Below are 20319 nucleotides of genomic sequence, written 5' to 3'. Positions count from 1 at the left end.
CAGTATTCCATTACAATAAAATGAATTCTTTTAAAATTAATAGGACTAACTCATTTTACCAAAAACATCTTTTGGCAACAGTGAACTGTGGCCTTCTTTGGATCCCACTGATTCGTTAGGCCCTTATTTATCAATCCATACTTTTCTATACAGTTTTCAAATGAACACAATAAATTTCACTTCCAAAAATTCTCATGAGCTAAGAAAAACTAACCCCAGTAAGCACTGAACAAAGTATGTTACAATGGCTATGAATTCCTCAAAGGATAACAAATTGAGCACACAATGTGGGTCTGTATTTTATTTAATTATTTTTAGGGCTTATCTGCTAAATAATGCTTTTGAAAAATGAAGAGGTCACAAAAAGATCTTCAGTGGTAGCATATGAAATCCCTATCCCACCCTCCCTCACGTATAGGGCAGTATCTCCTATATTTGCAGTGCAGCTTTATGGGCTCTGTAAGTCCTAAGCAAAAGGCACTTTCTCTTATCTCAGTCTCATGGGTGGATTTTCCTTCCTGTTATATGGGGTCAGGAAAGAAGAAATTTGAGAAATTTGCAGTCACTGGAGGATGATTCTCCTGAACACAAATACACTTGCCAGTAAATTCTGGGCAACTTTTTTAATTCACAAATTAGAATTGAAACCATGGTTATCAATGTCTGAAAGGAGGTCTGGTCCACCCTAACAGAAATCAGTAAAAAAATTCTTACTGAATTCATTGGCAGCAAAATGGTGTCTTAAAGCTCTCACCAGGAGCACTTTCAATTTCAAAATGATTGAGAGAACGTGGACAACAACTGGTGCATCACGTGATCTGGAGCCTCATTTACTACTGGGGCAACTGAGTGAGAAGAAGGAAGTTTGCAGTATTAATCATTCTCCAAATAAATGCATGTCTGCTGTCATACGTAGTTTCAATTTTTAATAGTTCCTGTCATCATCTGTTTTCCTGACTTGAATGCAGACGCTGTGCACGTTTCTTTAATTGTATATTTTCTGTAGATCTTTAATTATGTCACTGTCTCCATGCATTAAGTAAACAATTTCGGATGAGAATGGGTTTGCACACTAAATTGTTCAAGGGTAATTTGATCATATGCCTATTTTCCTAGGCACTTTTGGCTCCTGTGCCCACTCTCATACTTGTGAGACAGTTGACAACACCTGTTTAAGGGCTTATCATAAGCCAGTGTTTAATTCTCTTTCTTGCCTCGTTAACTAGCTCTTCAAAATCTTCTTTTTTCGTTCTACTTTTGCCCTCTTTCTGGTAGCAGCATTAGAGCTATATTCTTTGCCACCTACAATACCATAAGCCCCATCTGTTGTGATGGGTTTCCCCCATTTAGAGTTGTGACTGCCCAGTTTGAGCGCTTCCGGCCCAGCCTTTCCACATCTGTCCACAGTTGCCTCCTAAGCCTCCCTGCTTATACTCATCCTGAACATGAAAAAGTTCATCCACTTTCTTCATCACAATAAAGCTCCAAACCATACTGAGCGTACTACTTTTAAATATTTATTAGCTGTGTTGTCTGGAGGTTTCTTGGTGGTTTTTTTTCTTTTTTTTTCTTTTTTTTTTAAGCAAGAAAAGGCATAAAGAGTCAAAGCCTGGTATATATACGGACATATGCAATGGAGCAGTGTGTAGGGGAATGTTCTTATGCAGTATCTTTCATTTTGAAAGTGCAATAATGTGCTTCATGCTTGTAGGACATTGCTTATTACCAAGCCTTATCTGCTGAACAGTTGCAGACAGAAGCTGCTAAAATTCAACCCAGCACTTCAGCCACCCAGGAGTTCTACGAGCCAGGCTTAGAGTCAGCTGCTAGTGCCAAACTGGATGATTTGCAGCGTTCCTGGGAAACACTGAAGAATGTGGTAAGTCTTCATTGGAAGAGATCAAGATGATTGGCTAGCTTGTAAGGAATAAAATGTAAAAAACATGCTCAGCTAATATTCTTCTTTGTGCTTCTTGGTTTTCTGGGGGCAACAATATTTGTCAGTTGCAATATTATATGACAGTGGCTTTGTTATTTTTTTTGAAAGTCTGTATAGTGTGAACCCCCAGTAAGAAAAAGTAAAAATCACTTATTCTGATAGTTGCGTTCAGAAACGTTAACTGTTGTCAGACTATATTCCATAACTTAACACACAAATCAATGCATACTGGATGAGTTGGCAAAAACAATCAAGGATCCAGTTTCTGGGAAATACTGGGTATACTTAACACATTTATGCATATTAGTGCAGCATAATTATTCAGTGATGTATGACGATGGCCAAAGTTTTGATTGCATGCTATTAATTGTGATTCTTTGCAGAGGCACAGTAGCAATTATGGGGCATTAGGAACTATGCTTCTAGCAAATTATGCACAGGCACCTATGTGTGTGAGTGCATACAGCCTAGAGCAAGGTGTAAGAATGTGCTTGGGTTTTTCCTGCTTATGAAAGTGTCTTTTTTCAGTCAGAGAACCTAGAATTTGACTGATGGTGTTTAAACAGAGAAATATTGTTAGTGTGACTGTTTTGCTATATAATTTATACTTTTTAAAACTGATGTTACAAGTTTTTGGTTTCAGTTGCAAAAGTTTAGGGATGTATGAAGGAGGGGAGAAGAAAGAGCAAATCCTGTATCAGAAGTCAGAATTTATAGCTTCCATTTCTCTTCAGATCAGTGAAAAGCAGCGCACTCTCTATGAAGCTCTTGAGCGTCAACAGAAATATCAAGACACGCTCCAGTCTATATCCACAAAAATGGAGACCACTGAGATCAAACTAAATGAAAGTCTGGAACCAGGCAAGAGCCCAGAGAGCCAGATGGCTGAACATCAGGTAAAAACTTACATGTGAGAGAGGGAGAGCATGCAGTACCTGTAGATTTATTTCTCTCTTTTGTTAGATAATGGCAGCCTTCATCACTGGATGCCTCAAAATAATGCAGAAGCTATCTGAACTTTTTCCTTTAACTGTATGTCTTTCCTTTTGGACTTCTTGCTCTTCTAGAGTTGGTATAACAGGGTTTCCTTTAAAAAGGAGCCTTTCAAAAAGGTAAACTAGATCATAAGGCAGTTTGACCAATCAAGATTTTCAGCAAAATCTTTTGTCAAAGGTTGTGCTCAGAGACACCTACACTAGTGGCTGGCTGACATGCTGTGCAGCATCATTGCTATCAGCCTTTATTTGACTATTTCTGATGTGCCCAAATTTACTGACTAAGACTATAACTACTACTGAGGCATTTTAAAAGGATCTAAATTCAATCTTTGCCTTCTTAAACAAAACAAACCAAAATACACAATAAAATGCCCTCCAAAAAGAGTTCTTGAGAAATCATGCTCTGAATCATTTTTTTACTATACTCTCATGAAGAGAGTGTAGTAACTATTCAAGGTAAAATGCTGTTGTTGTATTCATAAAGCAGGTTTCCCTCTTCAGATTTTTAATATCAGTATTTATGACAAATAAAGAAGGCATAATATTAAGTTGAAATATACTGTATCAACCTAGACTATTAGAAGAAAGATTTTCCATTTCTGATTCAATTTTCAAGGCTTCATTCCTGGATATTCACAGTTTCAAGCTAAAAAAAAGTTCTGCATTCACTAAAATACAAATGGATTATTTCACGAGCAGATACTCATCTTCAGAATGCAGAGAACACACAGGGAGGATTTCAGAGAGGTAACACTATCTCTCTGTAATCCATATAGGCAAGATGCATATAGGAAGATACAACCACCACAGGTCTCAATCATCATTACATGTGTAGTTAAAACACTGAGCCATTATTTTATTTCAAAATTGTCTTGATATCATCACTTTATTAAATAGGAAAAAGTGTGGACTAAGCTTTTCACCTTGATTTAATTTGTTTTCCTTTTCACTATGTTTGCAAAGAAATTGTAAGATCAGATCTTTTCTTTGGTATATTTTGCACAGTTTTCACCTTCAAATATTTATAGATAGAGAGTTTCACCAAAGTATATTTAGAAAATCATGGTGTAAAAGATCTGGTGTTAGATGCTGGTTTTGCTGTTGGTCTACATATTCTTCTAACAAAAAAACCAACATATTACAGAAGACTCCCTGATATAGTGCATTGTAATGGGAAATACTTTAATCATGATCAGTCAAAAGACATTATTTAAACTGAGCTGTGGCCATTCTCTTGCTCCAGACATTGGAAACTAGACTCAGGGTAATACTCGGATCCAGAATACAGCTGCAAGCTTGTCTAAATGGCTCTTATCACATAACCTATCTGACATATGTTCAGGGTGTTATCATCAAAGCCTGAAACTATCTGGTGGGGCCAGTTCTCATTTCAGTAGGAACTTTGTGGATTGAGAAGGATAACAATTGACTTTTGTAGTAATGCATGAAGTCCTGTACATCCAGTGTGTATGTACTGTCTGGAACAGTTATGACAGGATCTGTTCTAAGAGACTGGTAATGCAACAGCCTTTCTTAGGTATCTTGGAGACTGATTTCTAGGATAAGAATTTTCATAGGAATTTCTCTTTAAGTTACTCTCTAGATGTTTGTTTATATCGTTGGATGGTCTTTGTCCAGTCAGTAAGTTTCTGGCTGCTCCTAAGTCATTGCCGTATTTCACATACTCACATCTTCTGTATGTCTGTTAGAATACCCTCCAGAAAAGTCACAGAAGTTTGTTGGAAGAATAAGCTTGTATGTATAATATTTTTCACAAATTTATTTTGGTGATATGTTTGAAATTCAAGATGAGTAATGGAATCCATATTTCAGTTAGCAGATGCATGATCTTAGCCTAAGTATCCAAAGGCAAGATTCAGGCCTTCTGAATCCTGAGACTAACAAGTAGTGATATGTTGCACTGTGGTGTTCTTTATGCTCCCTTGGAGCATTGTCATCTTCACTTTTGTAGTACAAATATAGCTTCTTATACACTTTCTTCTCACAAGTAAATGAAACAACTAGTTTCTTTGCTCACATTCTGAAATAGGCTTTGATGGATGAGATTCTAATGTTACAAGAAGAAATCAGTGAGCTTCAAACATCATTAGCACAGGAGCTGGTTTCAGAATCACTGGATACAGAAGCTGCTGATCAGCTGGCATTGCAGTCCACTCTCACAGTCTTGGCAGAGCGAATGGCCACGATTCGAATGAAAGCATCCGGAAAACGACAGCTATTAGAGGTACAGAAAAAAACATAGAAGTGGGTTTTTGAATCAGACTTCAGATTTTGAGAGTCACTTTCAGCAAGTCCTTAGCCAGTCACTCTTGAATGCTTCTAATATAAATAAGTCATTTTCAGTTCTGCTAATTTCTCACAACCGCTTTTATCAATACAGTATTCTTCTTTTTTAGCCAGTCCCACTTCTAATTGCCAAGTGATAAGTAACCAGAAGGAATTTAGAAATGCACTGCTCAGCAGTCATATTTAAGCTCCTTTAATTTTTTAAATACTCAGATTGACATTTCCTCAATATATTCTTTATTCCCGTGGTATTCCTTGTCCTCCATAGAAGAAATACGGAATGCAAATATTAAGGTAATGTTATACAGGACCCCTTAACCTTCTTGATTGCAGTAATAAGTAATAAGTTTAAAATAAAGCATGAGTCAAATAATGCTCTTAAATATGGTTAAGATTCTGATAATTACTTTGATATAATAGCACAAGTATCACCCCCCAGTATCCGGGCATTACGCCAAGAAACATAAGTGTGATATATAGACAATATTGACCTATACTCTGTATTGCTTTCATTTCTGAGAGCAAAATCTTCCAGAAAACTTCAGGGATGTAAATGTAGAAATTCTGACAGAATAGGTAATGAAAATGTCCTCCTGCTAAGTGCATGGATTAGCAATATTGTTTTATTTCTGTAAGCCTAAATTAAATAATGAGAACTTGAGTACCATTAAATTCTTCATTATTTAGCTGAGATACTTAACAGCTAACATTATTCTATAAATTACTCTAACGTGCAGTCATTAATTTTAAATTAAACATTATATTTAAATTAAAAATTAATTTAAAATTAAACATTCACAAAACCTGTCCAAACATTTTCCTGCGTCTAGGATTTACCCTGCATGTACAGGTCTGAATTTGCATACTGTACATATACTTGGCTCACGCAAGTAAATGGAAAGATTTTTAACAGCATTTTTAATAGCCTCTTAACAGCAGTGTGTCTTAGCTCAGATCTGTAAGGTGAGTTTGTGAACAGAAGCCATGGCAAAGATTGAAGTCTCCTGAGAGAGGCTAAGGCTATCTAACAGCTTGCTGCTGCCAAAAAAGGCAAGGCTGCTCTCCCTTTCCTGCAGCCCTCTCCCAGCTCTGTGTCCCCATGCTTCTTTCTCCCTAAGTGAACAGTTTTGTGCTAGCTGACTGAACTGAATCAGGGTGTGGGCAGACCCACAAGAAGAGCAGCAAGAGGGGGCAGAAAAGATCTCACCTTACGAAGGTTATACTGAAGGTATACTGAAGTAAGGTCTACTGAAGTAAGTAGAAGTATCACAATTTACCTTAACTGATAAAAACAATTTACCTTAACTCCACTTGCCAGAAAAAATGTTTCACTGAAAACAATAACATTTTGTAAAGTTTTCCAACTTATGAAAGAAAAGGTATATTTTGGCTTAAAAAGTGTTGTATAGAAGTTGTGAGAGACAGAGATGGGAAAAAATTTAAAAGTGACTATTTTAGCCTATATTTCTTAAAAATAAGAAAAAAAAAGTCATAATTTGTACCTCTAGGAAAAATTGAATGAGCAGCTGGAAGAACAGCGGCAAGAGCAAGCCCTTCAAAGATACCGCTGTGAAGCCGATGAGCTTGATCATTGGCTACTCAATACCAAAGCTACGCTGGACACAGCCTTGGTTACTGCTGAGGAACCTATGGACATGGAAGCTCAGCTGCTAGACTGCCAGGTAAGATTATCAGTCCCATAATGTTTAGATGAACAGGATAGACATAGCTTTATCTGAATGCAAAGACAAAAATGGAGCAAATATGGAGCATTAATGTTAAAACCATTAATGAGCTGGTTGGGCCAGCTTCTTAGTGGGGGAGAGGTTTCTGATCTCCTGAGCATCCTACGTATGCTCAGTTAGCTTCATCAGCTGTGTGTTCTTCATTTCTTATTAAAAGATTACAAACAGGACTTTAGAAAGAATACATACACATAACAGTAGGAAAACAAGATACCCTGATTGCAGGAAAGTTCAAAGCTCTATAACCTTTAAGGCGGCTGTTTGTTTTGTTTTAAAGGTGGTATATTTGCCGCACTTACTGTTTCTGCTCCACCTAAGCTGGAGATGCAGAGTTGTTGAACAGCTCACTTGCACAAATGAGAACACCTGCACTGTACTTTTCTACTCCTCCCTTTCCAGCTAAAGAACACAATCCTACTAAGCAGTGGTGACTGGGACAGTGTTATGTTTTCTTCAGGAATAATCCCTTCCCAGATTCAAAAGTAAAGTTTAATCATCAGCATTTATTATATTTATGATTTTAATATTAATCAACTCAGGATACAAAACAATTGAGGAAATATATTTTGTAGCAACAGTAGTAATTGCATATACTTTTATTAACAAGATCAGCCATAACATCCAGATTCCCAATTTACTGGGGGTTTTCCACTTTTAAAAGAGAGTTTAGAATTCTGCATGATCATGATTAAAAAAAAAAACAGAAACAAGAGAGACAAAGAACAGAAGAGTCCCCTCTTCTCAAACTAACTAATGAGGATCTCAACTAATTCAGGATAAATGAGAATTGAGTTTCATACAAGTTCCCTGAATTAAAAAGCGTATATATAACAGAATCTAGTTATGTTTCCATGTTGTGACACTGCTTCACTATTGGAATTTTCAGTCTGTTCAGTCTCAAATATTCTTTCTTTGCATGTCCTTGAAAGCTGTTTGTTTTATATAGATAAACCCTGTGAACTTAAACAAAGCAGTATTTTTTTTAATATAACCTGTAGGAATCTCAGTATAGAAAAGAATAGTTAACTCTGTGGAAAAGTTATTAAGGCTGTTCAAGCAATTAATTTTCTGATCCTTAAAATCTTAGTACAGTATATTTTTCTAAATAAACCACTAATTTTTTCCACTTTTTAGAGGCTCTGCCCATCTTATCATGCACACATTCTTTAAAGAGCAACATTTCTAAGTTTATACTTGACAGATGCTATGGAAATGAAAACAACTGATATCAGGCCAGGTTTCTGAGCAGGAATCATTTGGACTTCTAATGTGGAATATCAGAATATGCCTCATGTCTGTAATACATAGGTAATTAAAGGAACATTAAGACAGTAGCCTTTGAAAATAAACATGCCAGAGATTTGTCACTTAAGTCTCTCTTTAGACTAAAGAGGATTATACAGAAATCCTTAAGTCCATCATGCACCAATCAGGAAGAGCAAATAGTGAGAAGAGAAGCTTATCAGTGCAGGCAGAGCAACACATAGGAGGAGGTAGGAAGGACTTCACTGGATATACACGGAAGAGGAAAGAAGTAACTAGCTCTGTGCGCTCTGTTTCTTGTCATTTTGGATGTCAGAGTCTAGCATCTTAGCAACAGTTACCATTAATGTGCAAATAAAGAGCATCTCCTCTACAACAAATCCTTTGTTTCTAATAACTTTTCACTTTCCTTTTTTGAAAAAGGTTGCAAACAAAAATGACAAATGCAAAAGTTTGCAAGCCTATTCCTAATGACTCTGGAAGGGACTGGAAAGCAAAGCAATGAAAATCTAGCTTGCCATTAGCTTGGCAGAAGGTGAGGTAGGCCGCAGGTCTCTTTGCCAGAAAGTGTGACAGATGCTGGAAAATGTATGAATTTGCGTCTTTGTTTTTGCTGCTGCAGAACATGCTGGTTGAGATAGAGCAGAAGGTGGTAGCCTTGTCTGAGCTGTCTGTGCACAACGAGAACTTGCTTATGGAGGGTAAAGCTCACACCAAGGATGAGGCAGAGCAGCTGGCAGCGAAGCTCAGGACGCTGAAGGGCAGCCTTCTGGAGCTGCAGAGAGTGCTGCATGATAAACAGATCAACATTCAGGTAAGTGCCTCTTTGCAATTGACTTCATAGTGGGCAAGCATTGGGGGATTTTCATAGAAGGTTTTGGCAACTCAGAAAAGGTGTTAAAAATATTTTACAGTTATAATTTAATCTGTTCATATTTAATTAATAAATGGAATTGCACTCCAAAATACTGAGTTGCCTAGCAAGCTTTAGCTTATTACTTTCAAGGTTAACAGCACCATTTTGTGGTAGCACTGACTTCACCTCACTATCTTCATTGAAAGGTCAGTAATCTAGTAGACAGATGATTATCTTGGTCTGAATATACTCTCCTCCTGTTCCCAGTCCTCATAGATTGATGTGTTTTAGTGCAGGTCCCCCCTTCCGCCCAACAATAGAACAGTCCTAAATACGTATTTCCTCACATACAGCAGACACAACCACAGCTAATGGATAACATTTTAAAATATGGCGAATAAGCAGTGGCGTCATTAAACTAAACAAAATATTCTATAAAAACACATATTTAATCTCCAGGATTATATTCCTAGCAGTATTGCTTTACTTATTGCCACTAGTTAATTTTGTTTAACAGTTGTTTTATTCATTCTTTAGGCTGAACTAGCATATGGAGAACTGAATACACACAAGAAACTCAACCATGTAATGTGACTGACTGGCTTTGAATTTTCTTGTTCTGCTGTGATTTCCCCCCACCCTCTCTTTTCTTTTACCTCTTCTCCGGGCTTTGCTGTGCAAATTAAACATGATAAGCTTCAAAGATTTCTAGCTTGTAATGCAGATTAAAGTCTACCAAGAGGTTATCATGAAAGGTCACTTAGCGTGCTAAAAACTATTTTTAGTCCAATGGTCATAGTAAAACATATCATAGCTTCACCAAAAAAAAAAAAAGAAAAAGAAAAATCCCAGGTATTTATAGCTATTGCAGCTAAGTAAGTATCCAATGTGTTTAATATTTTGGCCCAAGAATAATAACAGGTTTGGGGAGGAAAGAAGTTGTTTGTCTCAGTTTATCATTAATGTTATTCTTGCATATTAAACCTCATGATTAGGCAAATGAAAAGTATTATCAAAAACATGCAGGCATATAATGCTTTATTGGGATATATTACTTGCAAAGTGCAAAGGCATGTCAGACATTGCATTCTGCATTTTAAAATAAGATGGTGTGATCTAATTTACTGAAACTTTTAAAATAGATTTTGGGATGCTTTTCTAATGTCTAAAATAACAACAAAATTTCCACATGTAGAGTATTAATTGCTTAAGGTACTACATGCATACAAAATTTAAATTTATTTTACAGTGTACACCTCTTTACAAATTGCAAGCATTTTTTGGACTTCACTTTCAGGTTATGAAAGAAAATAGCTTTAGGCAGTATAACATCTGCATTTTCATATCAGAAATTCAAAGTGCTCGTCAGATCAGAAAAGGTTATTTTACTAAATTTTATAATAATTTCATATTCCAAATAGCTAGAAAAATCTAATATAACTTTTCCCTTCCTGAATTGATGTCCCTCTTATTATAATGTCTTTTTCCAAATAATCAGGCATGAAGTATTTCTTACAGACCAATGCTCAGAGCATCAGAGGGCCTAAAATATACTTGGGGAACATTAACCTCTGCCATTATTAACTCTGAAAAACAGGAAACACTAAATGCACTTTTTGCTCATAAAGTAAGAAACACAGACTTTTACTTCTCTCGAGATGTACTAGGAACCTTGTAATTGCCCAGAGGCATAGAGCAACCTGCGCCCAGGAAAAGAAGGATCCTCCCATTGTAAAGGCTCTGCTATTATTTTCCTTCAAGCAGTATTTCGGCAGATCTGTTATCCCTGCGACACAAGGCTTTTTTAGGAGCCAGTGGCAGATTCTATGCCTCCCTCGCAGCAACTTCAGTTTTCCTTCTAACTGCACCTGTCATTAAAGATCTGGAAAAAGTGAATTATTTGGAGACCAGCTCCTTTATTCATAAAATAAATCAGTGAAAATAATGAGCAAGATACTCAAGGAGATTTCCAAACTGCGTTTGTACAGTTTGTACAAACTGCATTGTGCAAGTACTTTGAAATATACAAAACATTATATTGTACAGTTATCTTCTAACATCTCTGACTTAGGGACAATAAAAATGACTTCTTATGAAACAAAGAAGTAGAATGGATTTTGCATTAAAAAAGCTAATGTTGTTGCTTTATTTTTATTGAAAAGGGGGGAAAAAACTTCAGTTCCATAGTTGCATTCCCTGCTATATGTTTTATAAAGTTCAGAGTTCCTTTGAGAGATCCATTTTGTCATCATTTTTCTTCAGGGATTTTCCAGTTATTTCCATGCTGCCAGGAAAGAAAACTTCAAGCTTTTGATTCCCTGGGTATTTAAAGGAAAATTAATAAAGTTCTTTCAGATATTATTGGAATGAAAATGCAAGTGTATTCTTCAGACTTGTATTCTGTGATTTGAGAATGATAAAATCTGGTTCACAAATAGTTTTGTTCTAAAAAGTATGTGCAATAGCGTGTTTGCAAAACATTGTTGCACCCACAAATCCCACAAGCGTTTAACATTCTTTCCTATTATAGGAACCAATGGACTGCTATTTATCTTAGTCACTATAACCCCAATATTCCAGCTTCTAAACCTTCTTCCCAGAGAAGAGAAGACTCAAAATCTAACTAAAATCAATCAGCCTATCCAGATAAACTAGAGATCCTTCTCTAGTGGGATCTACAGGTTGAACTATTGTTACATATAAAATGAAACAGATGTTTTTACAACTTACAAAAAGATTTTATTTTTTCTCTTTTTTTAATAGCAATTAAAATTGTAGATATTTTTTCCCCTCACATTAGATCTACAGTTAATGATATAAATATTCCAGATTCTTTGCAAGTTTCTTAAAAAATTAATATGAGATATAAGCCAGAATATGATATTTTACAGGAATATTTAATGCTAATATTGTGATCAACTATTAAAAAAAAGACATTTTCTTTAACCAGTCTGAAATCCCATAAATGCCATTGTTCACACTCCAACAACATATCGGCTTTGCTAGAAAGTTGTTCTGTGAAGCAAAGTATCTGCATAGAACTCATCCAGAGTGGAACAAACCTGTCTCACAGAGCAAGGGCTAATCATTCCTTCCAGCTCAGGAAACATGCTTAGGTGGTTTTGGTCCTCTTACAGTTCATATCCTTTAATACTTAATCAGTCCTTTCAACTCCAATACACTCCTTGCTGCCCCAGAATCAAAATCTGACATCTAATGTGAGCAAAACTGGGTTGTTTCAATGCCCTGTGGCAGAGGATGGCCCGGCTGTTACAGTAAGGAGCAGCAGCTGAGGCAAGAGCGGTTTGTGCTGTCACCTTGGCCATGCTGGTTCCCCAACGAGAAGCAAAGGCTGGCCAGGACATGGAGCGCCTGTCACCTCCTGAGAGCCCGCCGTGGTGTCTGAGCCGCTGGGTGGTCTGACTGGGCCCACCACAAGAGCTGAGTCAAGGGTAATACATGAATCCTGCAAAAAATGAAGTACATTAAAAAAGAAGAATTAAGCCTCAGCTTTAGCTCTCAGAGCTTTAGTAAGGCAAGTGCAAGCTTTACAGTGATTGTGTGCCTGCAAGTAGCACTAAATAAATCCAGAGAGGTGTGTAGATCTAAGTAGCCAGAACTACAAGTCTGTCCTTAACATTGGGCCTAGTATGTTAAAAATGCCTACATTCAGATGTGTTTGTCACGAAAATAATTTAAACTTACAAAGAACACGGATTTCAGAAGTCAAGGAGTAGGTAAAGTTTTCGTAACTACTAAGCCATTTACTCTTTTTTGGTTTGCTTATACAGACCACTTCTCTAATCACTCATATTGGAGAAGCATAATACTAGAAAGAGGAAACAAAGAGACTGTTGCTTCTGCTGCTCTAATATAGCACTGTGTTTGTCTCTCTTGTCTTTTTGCTTGTATCATATAAACTGCTGCTTTCTTTTCCTGCCAACCACAGTTAGAGTCATGTACTTATTGATAAATAAGGTTTGATGAGAATGATAAGCAGCATGCTTTCATTTTTAGTTAGACAAAAGCCTGGCTCTAGTTAGACAAAAGCCTGGCAGAAATGATCCACTGATTCCCTGCACTGCCAGTTAGCGCTGCACCCTCCATTACAGAGCGATGCTGTTTTTTGGAGAGGCAGAGCAGTCTTCAGGAATTCGTCAGCCTGTGGTCTCTCTGATTTTGCTAAGTGTGGTGCTGTGTGTGTGTTTATTTTTATATTTTAAGGATGTTTCTTGCTAGCAACAAAAGACCAGTAAACATCAGTAACCTTAAGTCATAGCTGACTTCAGAATTTATGTAAGCCAGCAACTTAAGAGAAGGAAAACTGTACTATACATGATTTTCAATTGAAGAGCTACACCTGCCAACTCTCTTGCAATATAAGAGATTTTTTAAAATGATGCTCTTTATTTCTTTCTCTTAAAGCAGGGATCTTTACAAGAGAAGGAGGAGAGTGATCTGGACTTGGTTTTCTCACAAAGTCCCACTGTCCAAGAATGGCTGGCACAAGCAAGAACAACTCGCTCGCAGCAGCAGCAGAGCAGTTTGCAGCAACAGAAAGTTGGTGTTTTGCGTTTCTTTTACTCTTATCTTTAGATCACATTTAACACTGTAGCTGAGCCATTCTTATTAATATTTCCACTGAAGTCTTCATTTTTACACTGCTCCTTACTCAATGCTCTTGTAATGATGAACTTCAGCTCCCTATTTTGTGTCTGTGACAGCCAAGTAGACTAGACTTCCTTGGTGACCACGGCCAAGCCACTTAACCGCTTTGTACTACTGTTCCCCATCAGTAAAATTAAACTGAATCATCTCTCAAAGTTACTGTAAGAGGATGATCTTTACTTTTGAACAACTACCATCAATACTGTCTTTATAGAAGCAAAAGATATGCACATTGCAAGGTATGATATGTTGCACAGCACACTGACATCATCACTAGTTTAGGTTCCATAAAATGCACTTCATTAGTCCAACAATTCACCTCAGTTTATGTTCCCTACTTTTCTGTATGCCCAGGTGGAGACTTGCACTGCTTTTGGTGTTCAAGCAAGCCGTATCGGAAATAGCTCAGCTATCTCTGTTTGGCAGTTATGCAGTGTAGGCATATTCTTCCAAGGCAAAAACAATCTGTCTGAGGTTTGTTTTGTTTTTTTGTAACTTTCTGTATTAGGAGCTGGAACAAGAGCTAGAAGAGCAGAAGAATCTGCTTCGATCAGTAGCAAGCCGGGGAGAAGAAATCCTAACACAGCAAGGTGCTCCAGAAGGCCTATGTCTAAGGTGTGTTTTGATGTGTTCTTCTGTGAAGTAAATTTCTACAACAATATGCTTTGTCATCCCTGCGTTTGCATCCCTCTTTCACATGCAAGCCTCTAATCTTTGTTTCTTCTTTTTTATACAGCATCTAATGTACTGGAGTTGTGGTTCATAGCTAGGGGGGGTCTCATAATATAGTAATACAAACAATGGTTTGTACTAATAGATCATCTTCAGTCTTTAGAAATTCTTTTTATTCTTATCATCAAACATCACACTAAAATTACAAATAAGTAGAATTCATTAGTCAAGCAGTGGATCAGTTACTGTGCCTTTATGGTCCATCATTGGTATGTGAATCATAGCTGATCACTATCTAAAGTATTATAGTCTGCCATTGCAATCAGATCTTCCCAGCTGAGATGCTCATTGCATAATTTTATTTTTCCTGCAGTTAGTGAATATTTTTATTTTTGGAGCTCAAGAGTTCTGAATTTCATCTCTGGCCTAGAATTTCTTGCACTCTTGCCCATTTGGGGGAAGTAGATGGCTTGAAAAGCCTCAGATCTGGCTGCAAGAGAGTTGTGCCTTAGAGAATGCAGAAGAAAATAGCTGCATGCTGCCTATGCAGGCCTTGAGAGAGTGGCAAGGGCAAGGCCTGGGGAGGAGGGAGCAGGGTGAGCAGCTTGAGAAGCAAGGAGCAGTCAACCCTTCTGTTACAATACTTTCTTGATGTATCTTAGTAGTAGTGAGCACCTCTGTGCACATGATGTTACATTATAGAAACAAAAAATCAAACAGTAAACACTGAACTTAATTCACTGTTTACCAAAAGTATACTTTGGTCATATGCTTGACCTGCATTAAAATATCAGAATATGTCTGGAAGGGTGGGGGAGAAGTAAGATAAAATAAGTTTTTATATCAAGCTTTGAAGTAAAACTTGTTTAAAGTTTATGTTTCAATGTAGTAAAATTTTTATCTGTTTAGGGTTCTGAGTTAATCTGGGTATTTGCAACTCCAAACAGTTACTTACAAAGTACATTTTGTCTCATCAGCCAAATACTTCCTGTTACAAACCAGCTCTTGTCTTACTACCTGAAAGAACAAGTAAAAGCTTTAAGAAATAGCATTTCATTTAAATGTTAGTGTTTCCTAACTGAAAGAGGAAAGAAATGTCTTATGCTGTTATAACTTTTGTATTTGTTAAACCTTTATGCATTTTTTCATTACAGTGAGAAGCCTGATACACTCTCTGAAGAATTAGGCTTGGAAGGTGAGAAGCCATCAGCTGAAGAACAGATGAAGATGAAATGGGAAAGCCTGAATCAGGAATTTAATACCAAGCAGAGACTACTCCAGAAAACTTTGGAACAAGAACAGCTGGTAGCTATTTCTCTGTGCATTTTCTTTGTGAAAGCAGTTGTCATAACATAAGGTACAATATGTTTATAGCAAATGCATTAAGTTAATATGGTTAATACAGAGATTAAGGAATAATTTATTTTTGTGACATCTTTATAAACTAGTGAGTATTGGCACTACTATTGCTCTTGTTCAAAGTCATTTGAATTGTACACTTGCATTCATGTGAACGAGCTGCAAAGGAAAAAAAATTTTGGACAAAAATTTTGATTGCATCTACTCCAGGATAATTCTGTAACAAATTGAGCCTCTGAAATTGACCAGTACTCTGGTGACAATCTAGAGTAAATGCTAGTAAATCTGGCATGCTGAGTCTAAGCTTATTCCTTCAGTTCTTCATCTTAGTGAGTATGTGGCAAAGAACCGAGTGATCTCAGCCTCAGAATTTTTCCTGAAAGAAAGAGATTACTCAGGTAAATCGGGGACAATCCAAGGTCTATATTTAAATGCACCCTCTATTTTATGTTTGTTAGACCCAGGCCCACTATTCTTTCCAAAATACTATCTTGAAAGCATCTTCCAAAGATCTAAATATCTTGTATTCATTCAAGAGTAATTAATTATTTTGGTAAAACAAGTCATTGCTAATTCTTTGCCACAGGTATTTATTCTGCACTTGTGGTGAACCTCCTGTCATACAATCTTTTATACAGGATGAATACAGAACAGTTGTGGGAGGGCCATGATCATTATTTGGCAGTATCCTCAATCGGTAGTAAAATCTGTATGGCTGAATGTTGTGTCCTATTTATGGTAGAAACACTCTTAACTTCTTTCTCAACAGCTTCATAACAGACCAAGCAGATTGATGTCCGGAGTACCTTTGTATAAAGAAGAAGGACAGGATAAGGATAAATCGTTAGTTTCACCAGTATTGGTTGAATTGAATCAGGCCTTTGAAGATGTGTCGTCTGAGGTAACATTTCATTTGTCTTTACACCTGTCTTCCAGCAAAACATTTACAGTGTCCATTTCCAGCGAAAACTCCCCTAGCTCCCACCTGGAAATCCCGTCTTTTCCCAAATATTAGATGTTAGAGAGAGTATCTTGTACTTCTGCTCTGAAACTCTTTTGCTTCTTTTTGCCCAGGCTGGACGTGCAGAGAAGGAGAGCCTGCATCTAGAACAGAAGTTGTATGATGGTGTCTCAGCCACCTCCCTGTGGCTAGATGGTGTGGAAGAACATGTGTTTGTTGCCACAGCTCTGCTGCCAGAGGAAACGGAAACATACCTCTACAAGCAAGAAGTAAGGAATCCATGAATAGAATATTCTTTAAACTTCCAGTAAGGCTGCATTTTACATAGTACTTTAGCAACAAAATTTTAGAATCTTGTATAAGTGACCAGTCACTGTCATAATCTCTATGTAATTGCTGCATCCTGCCATTGGTACAGATAACTTTATTGCCTGCATAGAGAATATTTCAGAAAGCAGTATCTGACCCAAATTTTGCCTAATTAGAAGAGAATTAAGCATAGTATTTGGAAGACTCTTAATTTCTTTGCTTAGTATTAGCAGACATCACCCTGTTGAAATTGGAATGAAGTAAACAACAGGGAGGAAAACTCTGGGGTATAGAAACAGTACTAATTCATCAACGTGAAATGGAGTTGAGAGAGAGATGAAAGCTTTTTCAGGCAGCAGTTGGCATAAGGCAGCTACATACATTTATGTTTCCTGAAGCCCTTATTCAGAGTAAAAGATCATTTACACAGGTTAATTTTGTTTCAGCATTTGTTTTCCTCAGATCAACTGTTTTTTACTGTTGTCAGAAATGCTGTTGTTGCATAACTTTGTCTAATGTATGTAGATTAGCAATGTAAAAAAGTCAGTACTTCATTGCAAAATGGGCTGTTGTTATGATAATGTTTGCTTGCCTTCTAGAATGTCTAATTGTCACTTTGTTTTGCTTTCCACAAAATCAGTCTCTTGCCAAAGAAATCAAAGAGATCACAGAAGAAATGGATAAGAACAAGAATTTATTTACTCAGACATTTCCTGAGAATGGTGATAATAGGGATATTATAGAAGACACTGTGGATTGTCTTCTGAGAAGACTGACCTTACTGGAGTCAGTAGTAAATCAGAGATGCCATCAGATGAAAGAAAGGCTCCAGCAAATAGTTACTTTCAAGGTATGATGCTAATTTTGAAGAAATTAACAGGGGTGCATGTCGAATAGGAATATGAAGAATGTGACTCTGACAACAATGGGAATTTTGGGTAATTTTCAGACAGTCCTTACTGAAAATAAAACTCCTTCTTAGGCTATCCAAAACTTGGCCCCCTAATCATTATCCAAAATCTAAACTCACCGTTAGAAGCCTTGTGCACCTCTTACAACTGTTGTAGAAGGGATCATCAATTCATACCTTCTCACCCTATTAACATTACAATAAATAGAAGTTGCTGACTACTGTTCTCAAAGGAGAAAAAGCAACTTTAGAGTTTGCCTTTTTGAATTCTAAAAATAATACAGTATACAGAATCACAGAATGGTTGAGGTTGGAAGGGACCTCTGGAGATCATCTAGTCCAACCCCCCTGCTCAAGCAGGGTCACCTAGAGCACATTGTACAGGATCGTGTCCAGGCGAGTTTGGAATATCTCCAGAGAAGGGGACTCCACAACCTCTCTGGGCAACTTGTTCCAGTGCTCTGTCACCCTCACAGTGAAGAAGTTTTTTCTCATGTTCAGATGGAAGCGTCTGTGTTTCAGTTTGTGCCCGTTCCCTCTTGTCCTGTCTCTGGTCACCACTGAAAAGAGTCTGGCTCCATCCTCTTGACACCCTCCCTTCAGATATTTGTATACATTAATAAGATCCCCTCTCAGCCTTCTCTTCTCCAAGCTAAACAGGCCCAGCTCTCTCAACCTTTCCTCATAAGAGAGATGCTCCAGCCCCCTAATCATCTTTGTAGCCCTTCGCTGGACTTGCTCCAGTAGTGCCACATCCCTCTTGTACTGGGGAGCCCAGAACTGGACGCAGTACTCCAGATGTGGCCTCACCAGGGCTGAGTAGAGGGGGAGGATCACCTCCCTCGACCTGCTGGCAACACTCTTCCTGATGCACCCCAGGATCCCATTGGCCTTCTTGGCCACAAGGGCACATTGCTGCCTCATGCTTAACCTGGGGTCTGCCAGCACTCCCAGGTCCTTCTCAGCAGAGCTGCTTTCCAGCAGGTCAGCCCCCAGGCTGTACTGGTGCAGGGGGTTATTCCTCCCCAGGTGCAGGACCCTGCACTTTCCTTTGTTGAACTTCATGAGGTTCCTCTCCGCCCACCTCTCCAGCCTGGCCAGGTCTCTCTGAATGGCAGCACAGCCCTCTGGTGTATCTTCCCAGTTTTGTATCATCAGCAAACTTGCTGAGGGTGCCCTCTGTCCCTTCATCCAGGTCACTGATGAAGAAGTTGAACAAGACTGGACCCAGTACTGACCCCTGGGGGACGCCGCTAGCTACAGGCCTCCAACTAGACTCTGCCCCGCTGAGCACAACCCTCTGAGCTCTGCTATTCAGCCAGTTCTCAGTCCACCTCACTGTCCACTCATCTAACCCACACTTCCTGAGCTTACCTATGAGGATGTTATGGGAGACAGTCTCGAAAGCCTTGCTGCAGTCAAGGTAGACAACATCCACTGCTCTCCCCTCATCTACCCAGCCAGTCATCCCATCATAGAAGGCTATCAGAATGGTAAAGCATGATTTGCCTTTGGTGAAGCCATGTGGACTGCTCCTGATCACTTTCTTGTCCTCCACATGCTTGGAGATGGCCTCCAGGATGAGCTGCTCCATCACCTTTCCAGGGATGGAGGTGAGGCTGACTGGCCTGTAGTTCCCTGGGTCCTCCTTCTTGCCCTTTTTGAAGACTGGGGTGACACTGGCTTTCTTCCAGTCCTCAGGCACTTCTCCTGTTCTCCATGATCTTTCCAAGATGATGGAGAGTGGCCTAGCACTAACATCCGCCAGCTCCCTCAGCACTCGTGGGTGCATCCCATCGGGGCCCATGGATTTGTGGGTGTCAAGTTTGCTTAAATGATCTCTAACCCAATCCTCCTCAACCAAGGGAAAATCTTCCTTTCTCCAGACTTTCTCTCTTGCCTCCAGGGTCTGGGGTTCCTGAGGGCTGGCCTGAGCAGTAAAGACTGCAGCAAAGAAGGCATTCAGTAACTCTGCCTTCTCTGCATCCTTCGTCACCAGGGCACCCACCCCATTCAGCAAAAGGCCCACATTTTCCCTAGTCTTCCTCTTGCTACTGATGTATTTGAAGAAGCCCTTCTTGTTGTCCTTGACATCCCTTGCCAGATTTAATTCCAAATGGGCCTTAGCCTTCCTCATCGCATCCCTGCATACTCTGACAGCGTTCCTATATTCCTCCCAAGTGGCCTGTCCCCCTTTCCACTTTCTGTAGACTTCCTTCTTCTGGTTGAGTTTTGCCAGGAGTTCCTTGCTCGTCCATGCAGGTCTCCTACCTCCTTTGCTTGACTTCCTACTCATAGGGATGCACCGCTCTTGAGCTTGGAGGAAGTGATG

General features: G+C 38.5%; 1 protein-coding gene across 1 annotated transcript in view; it reads left to right on the top strand.

The window, feature by feature from the left end:
• The window catches only part of SYNE1 (spectrin repeat containing nuclear envelope protein 1), a 276957-nt gene that overhangs the window by 177277 nt on the left and 79361 nt on the right, over positions 1-20319 (top strand). Inside the window, exons 92-102 of the mRNA XM_067293579.1 lie at positions 1712-1879; positions 2674-2835; positions 4988-5182; positions 6753-6926; positions 8875-9066; positions 13534-13668; positions 14285-14391; positions 15603-15756; positions 16577-16708; positions 16882-17037; positions 17718-17927. Coding sequence (XP_067149680.1) covers positions 1712-1879; positions 2674-2835; positions 4988-5182; positions 6753-6926; positions 8875-9066; positions 13534-13668; positions 14285-14391; positions 15603-15756; positions 16577-16708; positions 16882-17037; positions 17718-17927 — 1785 coding nt within the window. The remainder of the gene's footprint in view (positions 1-1711; positions 1880-2673; positions 2836-4987; positions 5183-6752; positions 6927-8874; positions 9067-13533; positions 13669-14284; positions 14392-15602; positions 15757-16576; positions 16709-16881; positions 17038-17717; positions 17928-20319) is intronic.

This window comes from Apteryx mantelli, chromosome 3 (genome assembly GCF_036417845.1).
Source record: "Apteryx mantelli isolate bAptMan1 chromosome 3, bAptMan1.hap1, whole genome shotgun sequence".
Lineage (NCBI taxonomy): Eukaryota > Metazoa > Chordata > Aves > Apterygiformes > Apterygidae > Apteryx > Apteryx mantelli.
This window is presented reverse-complemented; position numbering and strand designations above follow the sequence as displayed.